The sequence below is a fragment of the Giraffa tippelskirchi genome, chromosome 2, assembly GCF_054371585.1.
Source record: "Giraffa tippelskirchi isolate mGirTip1 chromosome 2, T2T-mGirTip1v1.2.pri, whole genome shotgun sequence".
NCBI lineage: Eukaryota > Metazoa > Chordata > Mammalia > Artiodactyla > Giraffidae > Giraffa > Giraffa tippelskirchi.
The window spans coordinates 454795-474504 of record NC_137276.1 but is presented as its reverse complement, the minus strand read 5'-3'; the positions used below and the strand labels follow the sequence as shown (position 1 = coordinate 474504).

The window sequence follows — 19710 nt, the reverse complement described above, 5'->3', positions numbered from 1 at the left end:
GCAGTCTTTTGCCCCACTCCACAGGCTGTCACACTGTGGAAAGGGCCTCTCGCCAGCCGTGGGCACGGTGGACAGAAGTGCTGGTGAGGGGCGTGGGCTTGTAGCATGGGTGGGGAAGGCCACCGCCCCAGACCCCATCCTGGGAGATACGAAGGGGTCCTCGGGTCTGGCCACTCCCCCGGGAAGTTGGAGAGGATCCTATTCAGCTGGGCCATGTACTTTCCTCCCAAAGGCCTTCCCCGCCCAGCCCAACTGCCCAGCACACAGCCACCTCTGAATGCCCAGCCAGGCCCTTCAATCCTGGCCTGGCCCCTCCAGCCAGGCGGGGCCTTCCCCAGGGCCAGAGGAGTGTTCAAGGGGCCTGAATAAACAGGCGGGGCATTTTGGGGACAACGGGCGGCCTGGCTCCAGTCTCCAGGCGGGAGGGACCTGTGGAATCCTCTAGCTCTGCTCTGCGCAGGGGACGTGCTTGTGCCAGGCTACAGCTGGTTAATGAGCTGGAAAATACAACCGCGCCTCCCTGGCTGTGAAAATCGCTTCAGGGGCTGTGGAGTCAACTTCGTTGCTGGGAGAACCCAGAACTGATTTCCTTTGTCTGGGCTGGCCCAGCGTCCGGCCACCCTGCAGCAGAGAGAGGGGTCCCCCTGAGCACAGTCATGAGGACGAACCGTGTTCTAGAACATGCAAGGGAAGTTCTCCTTTTCCCTCGGTAACGAGCAGTATCAGACTGTCCTCACAGATAGCAAAAAGCCTGGGGGCGATGCCTGGGAGCCCCTGCTCCAAGCACCCATCTACCCACCTGCCCATGGAGCTCCTTGCACTTGGGGCAGGTGGAAGGTTCTAGATGCTAAGGCCTGCAGGCATGAGTTGGAGATGGTGTCAGACCCCACCCACCCTGAGCTCCACCCCCTGCACCAGCTGTGTGACACCCGCCCTCCTGGGCTCAGAGATCACCAGTGGCAGAGGACCAGGGGCATGTGCCCAGTGCCAGTTACAGGTGGATCTTGAGGGGAAGAAGGGGTTAGGGAGTGTGAAGGGGGACTGGGACTCGCATGCCTGGTTCCAGTCTTGGCTCTGTTGAAGGGCTGTGCCACCTGACCTGGCATCTTAACCTCTCTGGGCCCCGGATTCCTGCTTGGTCTCCCCCACATAAGCCAGAGTAAACACAAAAGAATCCCCTTGGTCATGGTCATCAAAGCCTCTGCCCACTGCCTTTGCACCCCCTCCAGTTGGCCAGGCACAGAGGCCCTGGGGGAGAGGAGGTCACCAGCCAGGCAGGGCAGTGGGTGGACTTAGGGGGAGACAGGGGCTACTGGGTCCAGCTGCTCAGGGGAGGGAAGGGGTCTGTCTTGTCCCAGGCCCTCAGGGTCGATAGTGCCTGCGCAGTTGCCCCGGGCCTCGAGAGGGGAGGGCCCTTCTGGCTGGTCTCAGGGTCAGCTCTGTAGACAGAGACCCTCTGTCCACTGAAGTGGGGTTCTGCCAAAGTGCCGTCAGCCTTCCCCAACCCCTGTGCAGCAGGACCACTCCCAACAGGGCATGCAGGCCTCTGACTCTCTGCGGGAGGCTTCTGGAGTTTGTAATACTGCCTAATCCTGCTTCAGATCCCTGTGGGCAGGAGGAAGGCCACACGCAGCGGACTCAAGCCAGCCAGCAGGTCCTGGTCCCGGGGACAGGCCAGGGGGTGGCCCTCTGCAGCCCCGAGCCCCCAGCTCAGGGCCCTGGAGGTCCAGGTCCAGGACCTGTGCTCAGGCATGAAGCGGAAAGATGGAGGTGCCTGCCTTGCCTGTCTCTCTGGGGCCTCCCCTCAACCTGGGCAAGGTCACACACAGGCCAGCTCAGCCAGCCCGGTCTGGGTCCAGGGCCAAAGTAAGCCAGAGCTGGGGCCTGCCAGGAACCTCGGACGGGAGCTGCAGGGGACTTTCAAGGGCGCTCTGGCATTTCTGTTCACACTGAACAGACCCTGCCTCAGGAAGCTCTCTCTGAGCTGACGGCCCTGCTCCTGAACGTCGCCAAGCTGGAGGCCAACCTGCAGTGAGGGCCAAAGGGACCAGCCCCAGAAAGTGCATCCTCCCCGGCCCGTGCACTGTCAAGGGGAAGGAGAGTCTTGGACCCATGCACCCTCCACAGTGGCCGCTGGGCAGTGCCTGGGGCTCTCCAGGGGCACAAAGTGAATGAGGAGCAGCTAGGGGCCCAGGGGTCACATGGGGCATTCCCAAAGCATCCTCCTGTTGTAGCCACACGTTTTGGGAAACAAACTCACTCAGAAGGACAATGCAGGTAGTGGAGTGCAGTTTATTACACCGGCGGGCCCAAGGCAGAGTCTTCTCTTAGCCAAGGGCCCCGACCAGCATTTGTGACAATCTTTTATACCCCATGTGTACATGTCTGAACTCACCACCCCAAATTCCTTGAGACTTACATAAACAAAGGAAGGGTAAATACAATCACAATAATCTCATCATTTATGTGTTATGTGTTTAAACAGTTAAACAATTGGCCAATAATCAATAAGCCCGAGGTTACACTCCGATAGGTACAGAAAAATTTATGGCCTGTCCAGAGAGAGGGGTGATTAGTGTATGTTTTCTCTTAGGCAATGAGTAACCTGGATGTGATCTTCAAGGTTCCCCTGTCAGGCGGGGGTCTTATCCTTCTATTGTCGTTTCCATAGGCACTAAGCACAGAGTTTAGAGTCCATTAGAGAGGTGGCCAAGCATGATCAGCATAAACAGGCCTAAGATGGAGTCCAGGTCCTATGAATTCCTTCTTCACTCCTACAGCCATGACGGCACCTGATACAAGAGAGGGATGCTTAGGTGGCCTGGTCAAGGAGATCCAGCATGAAATCTGAGCAGAAACTCCAAGGCCAGGAGCACTGTGAGGACAGAAACAGGAGAGGGCAAGAGGACCTCAGTCATCACACGTGGGGCTGAGACTTTGGGTTTTGTTCTAAACGCGTCAGGGCAGAGTCGGGCATGAAGCCTCAGAGGCTCAGACCAGAGGAAGTGTGACAGCTCTCTACTCCTGCCTCACAGATTCCTCCAGCGGGGCCTGCAGAGACCATGGGTGGGGGCCAATGAGGGCCTGTGATTGTGGTTTTCAGTCTGTCTGCCCTCTGATGAAGAAGGTTAAAAGGCTTATGGAAGCTTCCTGATGGGAGAGAATGACTGAAGGGGAAACTGGGTCTTTTCTGATGGGTGAGGCCATGCTCAGTAAATCTTTAATCCAATTTTCTGTTGATGGGTGGAGCTGTGTTCCCTCCCTGCTATTTACCTGGGGCCAAACTATGGTGGAGGTAATGAAGACAGTGGCGACCTCCTTCAAAAGATCCCACGCATGTACTGCTACACTCAGTGCCCCCAACCCTGCAGCAGGCCACTGCTGACCCATGCCTCTGCTGGAGACTCCTGGACACTCACGGGGAAGTCCGGGTCAGTCTCTTGTGGGGTCACTGCTCCTTTCTCCTGGGTCCTGGTGCACACAAGTTTCTGTTGTGCCCGCCGAGAGTCTATTTCCCAGTCCTGTGTAAGTTCTGGCAGCTCTATCGTGGGGTTAATGGAGACCTCCTCCAAGAGGGCTTATGCCATACCCAGGTCTGCTGCACCCAGAGCCCCTGTCCTGTGGCAGTCCACTGCCGACCCGTACCACCACAGGAGAACCTCAAACACAGTTCTGTCTCAGTCTCTCTGGGGTCCCTGGGTCTTTGTGCGCACAGGGCTTGTTTGCGCCCTCTGAGCGTCTCTGGCAGGAATGGGGTTTGATTCTAAACATGAATTTGCCCCTCCTACCATCTTGCTGGGGCTTCTCCTTTGCTCTTGGGCGTGGGGTATCTCCTTACAGCTGCTCCAGCGCCGCGCATGAAACAACAGACTGGTTCCAAATAGGAAAAGAAGTACGTCAAGGCTGTGTATTGTCACCCTGCTTATTTAACTTATATGCAGAGTACATCATGAGAAACGCTGGGCTGGAGGAAGCACAAGCTGGAATCAAGATTGCCGGGAGAAATATCAATAACCTCAGATATGCAGATGACACCACCCTTATGGCAGAAAGTGAAGAACTAAAGAGCCTCTTGATGAAAGTGAAAGAGGAGAGTGAAAAAGTTGGCTTAAAACTCAATATTCAGAAAACTAAGATCATGGCATCTGGTCCCATCACTTCACGGCAAATAAATGGGGAAACAATGGAAAGAGTGACAGACTTTATTTTCTGGGCTCCAAAATCACTGCAGATGGTGAGTGCAGCCATGAGATTAAAAGACGCTTACTCCTTGGAAGGAAAGTTTTGACCAACCTAGAAAGCATATTAAAAAGCAGAGACATTACTTTGCCAACAAAGGTCCGTCTAGTCAAGACTATGGTTTTTCCAGTAGTCATGTGTGGATGTGACAGTTGGACTATAAAGAAAGCTGAGTGCCAAAGAATTGATGCTTTTGAACTGTGGTGTTGGAGAAGACTCTTGAGAGTCCCTTGGACTGCAAGGAGATCCAACCAGTCCGTCCTAAAGGAAATCAGTCCTGAACATTCATTGGAAGGACTGATGCTGAAGCTGAAACTCCAATCCATTGGCCACCTGATGCAAAGAACTGACTCATTGGAAAAGACCATGATGCTGGGAAAGATTGAAGGTGGGAGGAAAAGGGGACGACAGAGGATTGAGATGGTTGGATGGCATCACTGACTCAATGGACATGAGTTTGAGTAAACTCCAGGAGTTGATGATGGACAAGGAGGCCTGGTGTGCTGCAGTCCATGGGGTCACAAAGAGTTGGACACAGCTGAGTGATTGAACTGCCTGACTAATTAGGGCCTGAAAGGAGCCAGTGGGATTCCTCCCCTCGATCAAAGCGGGCCAGCAGTGTGAACTGTGTGTGTTTGAGGATGCTGTGTTTGGAAACAACATAGGATAGAGAGTAACTAACAACTGAGCATCTAATTTAATCTTCGTCTGAAAGCCTGTTTATTTAGACCAAGCAGCTGAGCGAACACTTTAGCAGTGGGTCTGACCGCCAGGTCCTGGAGCAGGGCGCCTGTCAAGCCAGGTCTTGAGTCAGGAGGGAACGAGGGTCGGGCATCCCCAGACTGCCCGAGCAGAACGAATTGTTGCTCCCAGCCTCCAGACGAGTTGGGGTGACGGGCTCATCGTGGGGGAAGCTCATAGGCATAGAAGAAGCACCTCCCCTGGAATGGCACAGGCTCCGGGCAGCCACCCTGGTCCCCGACCTGACCCACACCTGCGGCCTCATGCAGCTGGAGCCTGGCTATCGCAGGGCCTCTATGAGCTGGGCCAGCAGAGGACTGGGCCTTGACGGGAACTAGAAGGTTCTTTACTTCCCTGGTGGTCAAGCCTGAGCTGGGGTCCCATTCTGTGTGCCCCTCAGCCCGGCACTGAGTCACTGTGTGAAATCCTGGAGGTGCTCGTCCCACCCGGAGCTGGTGGCGAGGAGCCCAGGACACCAGGGAGCCCTGCAGGACTGAAAGCTCCCTGTGCTCTGAGGGGTCGGGAGACTTGCGGGGGGTCAGGGGCAGCGGCAGGACCCTCAACCGAGGCCCAAAAGGGTCTGAGGCAAAGCTGAGGGATGTCCCCTGCTTGAGAGCTCCTAGGGTCCAGGCACTCCCTGCCAAGTGAGCCTCGGTCACCCAAGATGAGCCTGTCCCCCCCAACCCCCGCCAGGTCCGGCCTGGGCAGCCTGTGGTCACACACGACCCAGGGAAGGACAATGCTTCCCAGGTTGTCGGCGGTAAGATAGTCCGGGTCCCACCACAGCGAGTCCCAATCCTCTTCCCGAGGCAGCCACGGCCTCTACAACCCCAGGAGGGGCTCCGAGGACCCTCAAGGGTCCCCACCTGACCACAAGGGGCAAAGAGTGGGGCTCAGGCAGCCCGCTGAGGCTCTGTCCCAGACCCCTGGGCGGTGGGCCAGTACTCCTCCCAGGGGGCTCCCCGATGTCCCCAGTGAGGGCGCTCTGGTGAGGAGCATCTTCACAGCCCTGCCTCTCCCCGGGGGGCTTGCTGCCCACCCTTCCATCCCCCCTCGTACACCGGGTGTGGGGCTGGAGGGAGGCTGGGCTGAGCTGCTACAGGCAGAGGTCCACGGCAGGTCCTGCCCCTCGGACCTGGGAGCGTGTGGCGCGAGGGGCTGGAAGCCGGGGGCCCTCCGCACCCTGGACCCCGAGGGCGAGGGCTCCGGCCTTTGGTCCTTTGTTCCCACAGCGGCCAAGGAAGCCAGGCTCCCCGACTCAGAGGTGCTCTGGCCACAAGGGCCCCCAGCCCCAGACTCTCCGATCCGGCCCTTCTGGCTTTGGGAGCGCAGGGCCGGCGCCGGCTGGCGGCAGGCTTCCCACGGGAGGGCCAGAGCCATGCCCCCAGCTCCCCGCAGGAGCACCCCAAGGTCGGGCCGGGACACGGAGCCTCTGTTGTGCACACGAGGGTGTCCCCGCTCCCCGCGCAGCCTGTCGGGCCTCTTCCCCTGGCTCTCCCCGCCCACCACTGTCTCTCCTCTCACACACAAGCCTCTCCTCACACACCCACCTCTCCTCACACACTACCTGCCTCTCCTCACACACTACCTGCCTCTCCTCACACACCCACCTCTCCTCACATACCCCACCTCTCCTCACACACCCACCTCTCCTCACACACTACCTGCCTCTCCTCACACACTACCTGCCTCTCCTCACACACTACCTGCCTCTCCTCACACACCCACCTCTCCTCACACACTACCTGCCTCTCCTCACACACCCACCTCTCCTCACACCCCACCTCTCCTCACACACTATTTGCCTCTCTTCACAAACCCCACCTCTCCTCACACACCCACCTCTCCTCACACCCCACCTCTCCTCACATACTACCTGCCTCTCCTCACACACCCCCTCTCCTCACACCCCACCTCTCCTCACACACTATTTGCCTCTCCTCACACACCCCCTCTCCTCACACACTACCTGCCTCTTCTCACACCCGCCTCTCCTCACACCCCACCTCTCCTCACACCCCACCTCTCCTCACATACTACCTGCCTCTCCTCACACACCCACCTCTCCTCACACACCCCCTCTCCTCACACACTACCTGCCTCTTCTCACACCCGCCTCTCCTCACACCCCACCTCTCCTCACACCCCGCCTCTCCTCACATACTACCTGCCTCTCCTCACACACCCACCTCTCCTCACACACCCCCTCTCCTCACACACCCGCCTCTCCTCACACACCCACCTCTCCTCACACACTACCTGCCTCTCCTCACACCCCGCCTCTCCTCACACACCCACCTCTCCTCACACACCCCCTCTCCTCACACACCCACCTCTCCTCACACACCCACCTCTCCTCACACACTATTTGCCTCTCCTCACACCCCACCTCTCCTCACACACTACCTGCCTCTCCTCACACCCCGCCTCTCCTCACACACCCACCTCTCCTCACACACTATTTGCCTCTCCTCACACCCCACCTCTCCTCACACACTACCTGCCTCTCCTCACACCCCGCCTCTCCTCACACACCCACCTCTCCTCACACACTATTTGCCTCTCCTCACTCACCCACCTCTCCTCACACCCCACCTCTCCTCACACACTACCTGCCTCTCCTCACACCCCGCCTCTCCTCACACACCCACCTCTCCTCACACACTACCTGCCTCTCCTCACTCACCCCCCTCTCCTCACACCCCTCCTCTCCCCACCCCTGCCTCTCCTCTCCTCTCCCCTACACACTCCGCCTCTGTTCCCCTCCCCGCCGCCTCCTCCCCAGCCTCTGGCCTCCGTCTCCGCCTGGGGTTTTTGCCCCTTTGAAGCCCCCTCTGGCTTCGCGGCGTCCTCAGCGCTCCCACCCAGCGCGGAGCTGCCGTTCGACCCCTCGGTTTCAGCTCCTTTTCATCGTTTCATTTTCAACTTGATTAAAACCAGCGGAGGAACCGACGCCCGGGGGCAGGGCGGAGGTGGGGAGCCTACGCTCCGGGGAAGCCCCGCCCCGGCCCGGCCCGGGCCCCTTTGGGCAGGCGCGCGGGGCGAGGTCTTGGTCGAGGGGGCGGTGTCTACGCTCAAGGGGGAAGGGAAGCCCCGCCGCGCCCCGCCCCGGCCCGCCCCGGCCCGCCCCGGCCCAGGCCCCTTTGGGCAGGCGCGCGGGGACACGGCCCGGCCTGTTTCTGCGAGGCCGTGCGTGGCCAGCCGTCCTGAGCCCACAAAGCGACCAGGTGCGTCTCCCAGGTACTGTTTGGTTGTTTTTAGTGTTTGTTGAAAGAATGAGACGGAGAAGGAGAGAAAATTCGGACAGGTTTAGGGAACTGGCCACCAAGGCCCCACCCCACTCGTCCTGGACCTCGGGCCTCAGAGTCTGTGCTGGGCCCGCCTGGAGCGGGTGGTGTGAAGGACCCCATAGGTCCAGCCCCTGGGAGCTGATGGCGGGGGCGGGGCTGGTGGTGGAGAAGTGCCCTTGGGGGTCGGCTCTGGTTCCCTCAGCCCCAGCTCTGCCCGCGGCGGTGAGGGCGCACGTGGGGGTGGGAGTCGGAGGAGGGCACCTCCCGTTTGCACGCGTCTTCCTGGGGTGTCTGTTCTCTGCCTGGAACAATCAGCTCTTCCTGCAAGGGTGCAGAGCCAGGGTGTAAACTCACTTCGTTGGTTCATTCGCTCATTCTTTCATTCACTGAACAAATCGCTGTGGGCCTCTTTCTGGCTGTGGCTGGGCCCTGGAATGCAGCCCTAGAGAGCCAGGAAAGAACTCTGGAGAACAACTCTTTGGGGCCTTGCCCCAGCTTCAGGGCCTGGGGTTTGAGGCTGGAGGTGACCTGCAGCGTCCCGCTGTCCTGAGACCTCAGGGAGCAGGGCTCCTGCTTGTCACAGGGTGTGGGGGATTTCTGAGGGGCTCCGCACAGTGGAGCCCGTCCCTGGGCCTGGCGCCCCACGTAAGCCTGGGTCCCCAACTCACCTCTCCGCTGGGCCTTGCAGCTTCCTCCCCCCTCCTTCAGCAGGCTCTGGCCTCCCCTCCAGCCACACCACACACCCGCGCACACACACAGACACACGGACTCCCCCCCGGCCCCCGACACCTGCGGCTACCGGAGCCCAAAGACCTGCAGCGCGGGGGCTGGTTCCACCGCGCTGGACCCGCTCTCAGCTGGGCTGCCAGGCACAGGACCCCAAGGGACACCTGTCAGACTGGGGCCCTCAGGTCTCCTGCTGGCCTCCACCTTGTGATGAGGCCCAGACTCCAGACCGGAAGGACTCCTTCGAAATCTGGGACCGCGAGTGCAGAGACCTCACCTGGCCAGGGGCCTCCGTGGGTGAACCTCAGTCTGACCAGGTGAAGGTGAGGGACAGACACGGACACGCCCCGTGCTAATTGGCACCCTCGCCTCCCCCGGGCCTCAGCTGGGACTGCGGCTCTCAGGTTCCCATCTCTCCCACCCCTGTGCAGCACCCTGGAAACAGGACCTCACCCAGGACCGGGGGATCTCCCTGGCCCCCATGGCCCCCACAGTCCCTCGTGGGCTCTGTTATGGGCACAGCCCTGCCCCGTGTCCCCCTCTCAACAAGGTCTCTGTCTGTCTTTTCTAAAATCGCACTCAGTCTCCACCTTGACCTGTGGGTTCCTGCCCGTCATCAGCCTGAGGTGCCTCAGCACACAGACTGGCAAGAAGGCAGGAAGCAGTCTCCACAAGGACCCCCCACTGGCTGCCCAACAGGAAGTTCCAGACGGGGTGAGGGAGTTGGGCCAGCATCCTGTTGTCGCCTTGAAAACAGAGAGGAACAGAGAGGAGCTGGCTGGCTGCCCAGGAGTGAGTTCTCAAGATCAAGCAAGTGGGAGGCAGGGTTCCATCTGCGGGGGGCACATGTCTCCCCCACCCCCCCAGCCTGCTGTGTGGAGTTGGGGGCCTGCCCTCCCTCTGGGCTCTGGGCGGTGGGCCTGGCCTGCTTGAGGCTCTCTGTGCCCCCGGCCAGTTACAGCTGAGCACAGAGCCGGCCACCAGCAGCATTTCCAACCCCCGTCAGAGGCCCTTCCACCTGCCCTCGCCTGACGCTGCCATCCGACCTAGACCCTTCCTGGGGTTGTGGGCAGGCCCTGGCTAGGGGATTGGGGACTGCAGGCCACACTTGACCTTCCGTGGACCTGGGGGTGGGCATAGTCCAGATGTGGACATGGTTGACCCACGGCAGAGGAGCCTGTCGTGTGGGAAGCTGACCTGAGCTTGGTTCTCCCTCCCTCTCGCCCATCTCAAATACGTCTGCTGCTTGGCAGGCTGGACACACGGATGCCCACTGTGTCCACCTCCTAACCTTGCCGAGCAGGGCCAGTGAGCTGGGACACAGTGCCTGTGCTGGGGGCTGCTGGGGAGGGGGTGAGACTCTAGTGGGGCCTTACTCAGAGGCCCCCCCTGAGATCTGGAAGCCAAGAGGGAAAGAGTGACCAGCAGAGGCGATGGAGGCTGGGTGTGGCGGGAGCCCTGGGGCTGACCGAGGGGCCTGCAGGGTGACGGGCCACGGCAGCTCGGGAGGAGCCCATCTGGGGACCCTGCTGGCCAGCAGGGCCCACTCACCTCAGACAGCACCCGCGCCTGTCCAGACACCAATCAAAAGCTCAGACAGCAGCCGGCTGAGGTCGTCCAGTTCAGCCTTGATGGGAAGGAAGGAGCGAGCAGCCCTGCCCTGGGACCACGCAGCAGGGGGCGCAGGGTGTTGGCTTCCTCCCTGTTCCTCCAGGTCAAGGGTGCTGAGAGCAGAGCAGGACCCCAGCCTGGCTGGGGTGGGAGTCCTCTGGGCTCTGCTCCAAGGAGAGCGCCAAGCCCCCCAGGGCGCCCCCCACGGGGTTCCAGCCGGGACCATCCCGTCCTGCCCTGCACACTCAGCATCTGCAGTCAGGGCCGCGGTCTCACGGAACTGCTGCTGAGGCTCCCAAGCGAGCCCTCCGCTCACAGCTCCATTGCCGTGTTTTCAGTGCTCTGGTTACCACTGGACTTTCTCTATCGTGCCCATGTGACATCTCGGGTTTTTAAGTAGAAAGGTGGCTCAGGCGGTAAAGAGTCTGCCTGCAGTGCGGGAGACCCGGGTTTGATCCCTGGGTCGGGAAGATCCCCTGGAGAAGGGCATGGCAACCCACTCCAGTATTCTTGCCTGGAGAATTCCATGGGCAGAGGAACCTGATGGGCTATAGTCCACGGGGTTGCAAAGAGCAGACACGACTGAAGTGACTTAGCACACACCACGTTAATTTAGCTTGTGTTTCTTCCTTGGGTATGAGGCTGACTAGCGGTTTTTTTCAAGTGATCCCATGTGTCCAATGGCCCAGATCAGAGAGGAGCGTTTGGGGGCCGGCTTCCCCAGGTGGGAGGGAGATGTCGAGGGCCCCGAGGGACACACAGATGGCCCTCCCTGGGTTACTGGGCAGCACTGGTGAAGGGAGGGAGAGTTTCCAGAAGCCACAGCAGGGTGTGGCCGCCCCGTCCCCGGGGTGGGGGGAGGTTCCTGGAGGAGAGCAGCTGTTTGGGGAGGGTCACCGGCAGCTGGGCCGCCAGCTCCCCGCCCCCTGACCCCAGCATGGCCTGCCCTCCTGAGAATGGTCACCCCGCTGCTTCCAGCGGAAGGGCCCAGCCCAGCCTCCAGAGTGCCAGGCCCCGCCAGGGCCTCCTGCTCACCTGGCACTACCCTCAGCTAGATTTCAAGTGAGCCCTGACTGTCCCACCTCCTGGACAAGCCTGTGCCCTTTCCCAGCAGCAGCTGCACTGGCCACTTCTCCTGAAACTGCCTCCTTCCTCAATTTGCTTCCTTGTTTCACTTTCCCGCTATTCATCAGATTTAGCAGCCATGTCTCAGAAAGCTTTGGCTGCAGAAGTCCTTCTCTCTGGAGCAGAAGCGCCCCGGCTACTCCCAGGCCTTCTCTGAGGACGGGCGTGGGGAGCGGGCAGTCTGGGCACTACATTGGAGGCCCTTGGTGCCCAGGAAGCACAGCGGCAGCCTCTGCCTCCTGGATACCTGGACGCTGCAGAGGAGTGCCCTCTCCCCCTTGGAGGTGAGAGGAGGCGGGGGTGGGGTGGGGCTGTGGTCCTGACCGCCAGGCTTTTCCAGGGCATCCCTCAGAGCCTCAGCGCCTCCTCCCCTGCTTCTCAGCTGCCCACCCCTGTGGGGTGCAGGGGCCCTGTGGCAGGGGCAGGGGGTGCTAGACCACAGGGGGCTTCCCGGGCTGACCTGGCCCTCGTGACCTCCACCCTGCTCCCCCAAGTGGGGAGGGGTCTGAGCTGGAGGGCCCAGAGGCCGTGAGGTCACAGCCTGCCTTGGGCCTGCAGGGTTGAGGGCTGCTTGCTGGGACCCGCACGGCGGCCGTGGGCGTGTGAGGAGGCCTGCAGGACTGAGTCCTGGGAGGAGGTGCTCTTGGGGACAAGCAGGCAGACCAGTGAGGGCGACCCAGGCTCAGCTCTGACTCCTGAACTGACGTGGCGGGGTCTCAGTGGGAGGCTGTGTGCAGAGCAGAGGCAGTCCAGGGCCCCGCACGGTGTGACCCCTCCCTGGGGCACGTTGCTGGGAGGACCCAGCCAGTGCACTTGCTGCGCTGCCGGTACCACGGGAGGCAACTGCACAGCCCCGGTCCCATCCCACAGCCCAGGAGGCTGGCGGCTGCAGGCCTTGGGCCTCGGGTATGGTTCCCTGAGGCCCACTTCCTGGCTTCTCGACACCGGGTCCTCGTGCAAGGGTGGGTGGGGGTGGCAGGAACTCCATGGGGTCTCCTTCAGACAGACACTGACCCCAGCCTGGGGGCTCCACCGGTGACCTCGTCACTTCCCCAAAGCCCCACCTCCTTAGACCATCACCATGGGGTTAGGATCTCACACAGGAAGTCTGGGAGGACACAGACATCCAGCCTCCCATGCCTATGGACACATGAACCACAGGGGACTGGAAGGTGCGGCCACTGAGACCCCCAGCCCTTTTGGAGCTGAACGTCCTGTGGATGTCCCCAGAGGCCCTGAATGGACGCTACAGAGAGCAGACCCCCAGGGTGTGCTGGAGCAGGGTCCCGGTCACTGGGGTTTGGTGGAGACCCCAAGGCAGGCCCCAGAGTGGGAGGGGCACGGGGCCCCCCCGGGAGGCTGGGTCCTCAGGACGGGTTAGGGGAGCCTGTGACTTCCTCTGGTGCGTCTCGAGTTGGGAGGGGGAAGGGTGGCCGTCGCTGACCGCACCGTGGCGGCTTCCTGGGCTGGCCGCGGCCGGCTGTGTCCACGGTTCCACCTCTGCTGCGGGTCAGCCGTGGTCCGTCTGCACAGTCGGCCTGTCCGTCTCCACCTCCTGCAGCCTAAGGGTGGTTTTCTTCTCAGGGACCAGAGGCAGACCCGGGGCAGCCCATGGGTTCCTACGCCGGGGAGGAAGGTGTGGCCCCGGCCATCCCCCCGCTGAGGCCCAGTGATCAGTTTCACCTGTTTGTGAGCTACAGCAGCGTGGACGCCGTGTGGACCCATGGGCTCACTGGCCGCCTAGAGGCCGAGCTCCCGGGGCTGAGGGTCTGCCTGCACGAGCGGGACTTCACGCCCGGCAGGAACGTGCTGGAGAACATGGCAGGCTGCATCCAGCAGAGCCAGAAGGTGCTGCTCGTGCTGAGCGAGGACTTTGTGCAAAGTCGCTGGTGCCTCCTGGAGGCCGACCTGTCCCTCGTGGGCTCCTGCCTGGAGAGGAAGCCAGTCCTCCCCGTCCTGCTGCGGCCCTGCCGGGTCCCGCTGCACCTCAGCCACCTGACCTACCTGGAGGCCACGGATGGCCGCTTCTACCAGAAGCTGGTGCAGCTCCTGTGCACCCCCAACCAGCGCCTGGCGCGCCCCCCTGCCCTGCGCTCAGCCCCTGCCCTCTACAGCGGGAAGGCCCTGCTGACCCTGGACTGCATCAACAGGGACAGCCTGCCCTCGTGGAAGGTGGGCACCTTCAGCACGCTGGCCGTGCCGGACCCCCTGAAGGAGGTGCTGGAGGACCCTGAGCTGTACAAGCAAGCCGTGGGCATCCTGAATGGTGTGCGCTCGCCCCGCTGCTGCCTGCGTTACCTGGGCTGCAGGATCATCCTCGCCATAGTCCTGATTGTCCTCTCTGTGGCTTCGCTGTTCTTACCCTTAATCATGGGGCTCCAGCAACGCCACCCAGCTTGGCGGCTTCTCATGATCAGTGCCAGTGTATTTCTCTGCCCCTTTTTCATAATCTTAAGCGTCAACACCCTGTGCTGGCTCCGAAGGTCTTCCAAGAGGACCACGCGGGAGCTGGCGCGCCGCGTAGGGGAGGCCAACCTACTGCTGGCACCGCACTCGGTGCTCATGGGCTGCGAGACCAAGAACAAGCTTCACTTCGTGTACGTGCTGCTGGGCGACTGCAAGCGGGCCTTCCTGGGCGCCCCCGAGGGCGAGGCCGCGTTCCAAGAGGCCATCCTGCGGTTCTCCTCCAGCTTCGCCTGCTGCCTGGCCCACGCTCACTTCCCTCACTTGGAGGAGGCCGCGGGGGCCCCGGGCCACCTGGAGGTGGGCCTGTGCTTCTGCCAGTTCGTGTCTCTACAGCTGAGGAGACTCGGGGGGGTCGGGGTGAACCCCGTGTGACGGTCTGAGGGCAGAGGCAGGGCCCCTTGCTGGACACCCGGCCGCCCCTGGGGGTCCCTGCGGACTGGGCTGCCCTGAGCCCAAGGGGCACACACAGGCCTCTCCAGTGGTCCGCTGTGCGCCCCGCTCGGTCAGACCCAGCTGATTGCAGACTCACCTGGGGCCTGTAGAGGGCGTGTCTGGGGCCGCCGCGCCCTGTCCCCCCCCCCCCCCAGCAGAGGCTTCCGCAGAAGGCTGGGGTCTCTCCACCGCACTGCCCCCGGAAGCGGGCTTCCCTTCCGCGGGCCCCGTTCCTCCCCGGGAGAGTGGCCTGGCCTTGGGGACAGCAGGGCGGCACCTGAGGGCCCTGGCTGAACGGGCGAGGCCCCATCGCTCTGCACTCACCTGGGGAGTGGGACTCTGGCCGGGGCCCCTGAGGTCCCTACACACCAGGGCAGGACGGCAGAGGTGTGCAGTGGACCTCGGTCTCTGCCCTGGCCTCAGTTTACCGATCTGCAGGTGAGCAGCTGGCATTGAAGTCCAGTGCTGGGCAAATGCTCCTGCCCTTCTTGGGGAGCCCGCGGTCCACGCCGGGTGCAGTGCTGGCGAGGGCTCGGCTAAGCCCCGTGTGGTATCGCGGCCCTGCAGCCACTGTGACCGGGCAGCCTTGCAGTCGGTCAAGCGCAGCTCCGGACGGCAGCCCCAGAGTCACAGGCAAATGCAGCCCCTCAAGGGGCCTGCCCAGCCGCCCCTGAGCCACAGCGCCCTCCCTCCCAGGCCTGCCAGGCACCCCTTGGAGGAGGCCTCCAGAGTAGACCCGGCCCCACCCAACCAAGCCCAGCCCAGGCACCCCGAAGCACCCCCCACCCCCCACTCAGGCCCGTGCTCTGGTCCCGTCCACCCGCCTTCCCGGCCGCCCCTGCGGGAACATGCCTTCCCATCTCATCGTCCCCTGTGGTCTGTCGAACTGCGGGCCGGCTCCGAGGCTTCACGGGTCACCTCGGTCCTGGAGCCGGGGTGGCACAAGGAGGGTCCCCTGGAGGAGACTGGCCAGCGTGCGAGGGCTCAGGAGAGGCGGCTCTGGGCCAGGGGCAGCGTGAGCAAAGGCGCCGGGCGGGGGGGGGGCCCGACCCCAGGAGCCCCGCAACGGGATCTGATGCGGGCTCTCCACGGCCCGCGGGACCTGGACCCCCTGCACAGAGCTGATGGGGAGCAGCGTGGCCAGGACGCGGGGATGGATGCTACCCAGAGGGGGCACATTCTGTGAGCCCCGAGCTCACACAATGGCCTTGGTGCTGGAACATTCCAGGGGGACAGCAGTGAAGCAGCTGGACCCCCCCCCCTCCCCAGGGGTCCCAGCACCTGGCCTCCGAGATGCCCAAGGCAAGGCGCCACCTGGGCCTCATGTGGAGAAGGAACCTCAAGGAGCAGTGGAGGCTCCTGCTGCCTTCCAGGGACCCCCCCCTCTGACTCCACTGGGTCCTCTGTCCCTGGCAAAGTCTCAGCACGTGTCCAGCACACCCGCACCAGGCCAGAACTGCCTCCCAGATTAGACAGGTGGCACCCACAGGCCACACTGGCCACGCCTGACCAGCCCAAGCATCCACTCAGTGCTCAGGGTGTCTGTGCCGCAGAGCACAAGCCCCGGGCGCAGAGCCGGGCAAACAGGTGCCCTTTTGTGCCAGACTCTTGGCGGCAGCACAGGGACCCCTGGGGGCCGGGGCTGGGGGTCGGGGGTCCGAGGCCCCACTGTGGGCGCACACGTATGTAGCTGCACCCACAGGTGTGCATGCCCGTGGCCCCGTGGCTCTGATGACAGTGGCATTCCTGCCCTGCAGTGCCAGGCCATGGCAGACAGGCGAAAAGAAAGGCAGTCTGTCACGTCAAAGGGCTGAGATTTCTCATCACGAAATAGCACATTTGTACAACAAGAAAGGGAAAACATTTAAATAAGCCATTCCATGGAACCGTCTCTCACAGGGTGTGTGGGAAAGCCCAGCCACTTTTGGACCGTGTGCAGGGCAGGCAGGCCCTGCCCTGGCCAGCCCTGGGGGCTCTATGGGGCTCTTGGGGCTTGGCTGTCCCTCCTCCCCGTTCCTGCGCAGATCCTGCTGTCCAGGCGGGGCAGCGTCAGGTGTGGGGGTGCTAGACCTGGAGGAGTGGTCCCCCAAGAGTGCCTGCAGTTTCCAGGGTGTGGGGGCCCCCCAGGATGGTCGACCTCCAACACAGCCCCCCACTCCAGGGCTGCGTGACCCAGGCCTGCTGCTCCAGGATGCCAGGACCCCTGCTCCCCTCTCCACAGCCTGGATCCAGGGCTGCCCAGGGTCACACTGCCTGCTCTTGCCTCTCAGCCTCACCACCAGCACCAGTGGCTAGCGGCTGGGGGGTACCCGGGAGAGGGGTCTTCACGGTGGAAGCGAGAGGATCCCCTGTGCCCAGGACAGCACCCCGATCCCCACTCTGGGCAGGTGAGGGACTTTTGTGGGCAGACGCCCTGGGAAGTGCTTCCGCTGGGCCTGGGGCTAGCTCTCAGTGAGGTGACAGGCGGGGGGGGGGGCACTGAGGCTCTGCCCAGTGCCGGGAGCCCCTCACAAGGCTGCTGGTCATCAGTCCGGCATGCCACCTGCTGGTGTGCACCCCAAGGTCCCTGGGCCCCATAGGACCCTCCAGGGCCTTTTAGGACCCCTGATATTCCCCAAGGTTTTCTAGGCCCCTCCACTGGCCCTCTACCTGGCTGGACTCTGCCCTGTGGGTCAGGGGAGCCTTACCAGGGATGGTTGGGATGAACCAGAGCTGTCCTTGCCATAATCTTCCCCCAAGGGGACAGGGAGGTGGGATTCAGCCTGAGGTCAGCAGAGGGCTGTCCTGCACCTGCTCTGGGTGTCCTGGGCACTGTGTCGAGGCCGTGGACTGGGGTCCTCTCCCCAGACGTCCATCCCGGGGGGGGGACTTGGGTGGGCCTGGAGGCACCAGCTGGAGCTGGGATGGAGAGTGAGGGCAGGTCCCAGCTGCCTTTCTAGACGGTCCTCACGGGCCTCGGGGTCTGGCCGCAGCTGAGAGACCTCGGCCAAGGAGACAGCTGGGCTGCCTGGCACTGCGGGGGTCCACATAGGTGACTGGGCTGGCTGTGAAGACAAGCAGCAGTGGGGGTGGGGGTCCCCAGCAGGATGCCCTCGGCGGGTGCAAAAGGCACCCTGGAGCTGGGAGCTGGCAGGGTGGCCCTAGGGGCCTGGGAAGCCTGGCTCCAGAGCAAGTGGCCCATGTGCCCTGCTGGGGCAGGCCCTGCCCCAGCACCCCAACGTCAGGGGAGACTTGCCTGGGTCCTAGTTTACAGACAAGGAGACTGAGTTTCAGGGGGCTGGCCCCAGAGACTGTGCAGCTCCCCATCCCCATGGCAGGGCTGCAGCCAACTCCTGCTGCTGGCCCAGGTTCCTGCCCCAGGGTCCCGGCTGCTGGGTGAGTGGCAGGAAACCTGAGGGGGGATATCCCACCTGCGGATGTGGCCACCGGCCAGCAGGTTTGGGAGGCCAGTTCTGAGGGGAGTCCACGTCCAACACCCCAGGCCCCTCTGCCGACCCCCACCCTCTGCCCCAGCTGGGGAAGGTTGTGTGTGTGTGTGTGTGTGTGTGTGTGTGTAGGGAGCCGCATTGTTGACACCTCTGTGTGTGTGTGTGTGTGTGTGTGGTGTGTGTGTGTGTTTAAGGAGCCGCTTTGTTGACGTGTGTGTGTGTGTGTGTAGGGAGCCGCATTGTTGAAGGTTGTGTGTGTGCGTGTGCGTGCAGGGAGCTGCATTGTCGACATCTGGGGGGAGGTGGGAGTGCATGTGCACACACTGTTGGCATGTGAGCGTGTATCTATGTACATGCGACTGTGTACCCCTGGGCTCTGCATCCGAGGGTTCAACCAGCTGCCCATCAGAAATACTCAAAAAAAAACTCCAGGACGTTCCAAAGAGCAAAACTTGAATTTGTCAAGCTGGCAACTATCTACATGGTATTCACATGGTATTAGGTATTATAAGTAATCTAGAGATGATTTAAAGTAAGCGGGGGGATGTGTGTAGGTTGCATGCCAATATTGCACCATTTTCTATAAAGGACTTGAGCATCCCTTGATTTTGGTGTCCACAGACTTCACTATCTGTGTGTGTGTGTGGGGGGGGGTCCTGGAACCAATCCCTGATGTACCAAGGGATGTCTGTATGTGTGCATGTGAGTGTGTGCACACGTGTGCAGAGGGGACCCTGGAAGTGTCAGTACCACATCGTAGCGCAGGGGGCCTGGGGGGAGGCGGGGCAGAGGGGTGTCCTGGCTGCCTTGTTTTACTGCAGGGTCTGCACTGCAGGCTGGACCTACTGCAGGGGGCCCGGCAGGCCACCCGGAGCCGGGTCCCAGCCCACACCCTGACGCTGGCCGGAACCCACAGCCCTCTTGGTCTGAGTCCATCCTGGAAGCCTGTCCTAGAGCCAGCAGGGTGCGGCCTGCCCCCTCGGGTGAGCCCGCAGGATGTGCGGGGAGGGTGGAGCCCCGCTGTGTGTCTCAGCGTAGGTGCACCCGAGGGGGTGAGGGAAGCATCAGTTCATGATGTTTGCTACTGAAAACCCAGGAAGGCCTTAAGAGGATGTAGCACAGGTGAATTGTTTTAATTTGAAATGGTTTAAATTTCATCTCAACAACCTTGGGTTTTAATTCTAGGAGGTGAGGGAATTTCAGTTTAAGATCTGACTCTGACCTTGTGTTGGACGGTGTCCTGAGAGGCAGGCTGTTAAAACGTTCCGAAGATTCCTGGGGTTTGAAACCCTTAGGAAATCTAATTAATGAAGTTGGTCTCTTTGGGGAAATGTCTTAAAAAGTTCAGAGGGATTAAATATACTAAATGGATAAGACCATAAAGAATGTCAAAGAACTGATGCCTTTGAACTGTGGTGTTGGAGAAGACTCTTGAGAGTCCCTTGGACTGCAAGGAGATCCAACCAGCCTATCCTACAGGAAATCAGTCCTGAATATTCACTGGAAGGACTGATGCTGAAGCTGAAGCTCCAATACTCTGGCCTCCTGATGCGAAGAGCCGACTCATTGGAAAAGACCCTGATGCTGGGAAAGATTGAAGGCAGAAGGAGAAGGGGACGACAGAGGATGAGATGGCTGGATGGCATCACCGG

General features: G+C 61.7%; 1 protein-coding gene across 9 annotated transcripts; it reads left to right on the top strand.

Moving 5' to 3' along the window:
• The first annotated feature begins 8119 nt into the window (after positions 1-8119).
• On the top strand, positions 8120-18664 carry LOC145539177 (uncharacterized). 9 transcript variants are annotated; one of them, XM_081572756.1, is made up of 5 exons: positions 8120-8207; positions 8982-9319; positions 9580-9788; positions 11801-12016; positions 13317-18664. In XM_081572756.1, exon 5 carries the CDS (start codon positions 13344-13346, stop codon positions 14568-14570), a length of 1227 nt encoding a protein of 408 aa, XP_081428882.1. In that variant the 5' UTR covers positions 8120-8207; positions 8982-9319; positions 9580-9788; positions 11801-12016; positions 13317-13343; the 3' UTR covers positions 14571-18664. The 9 variants fall into 9 exon arrangements, with proteins under 9 accessions (XP_081428882.1, XP_081428883.1, XP_081428878.1 ...); XM_081572757.1 differs by having other exon boundaries at positions 8959-9319; XM_081572752.1 differs by having other exon boundaries at positions 8120-8220.
• The last annotated feature ends 1046 nt before the right edge of the window (positions 18665-19710 follow it).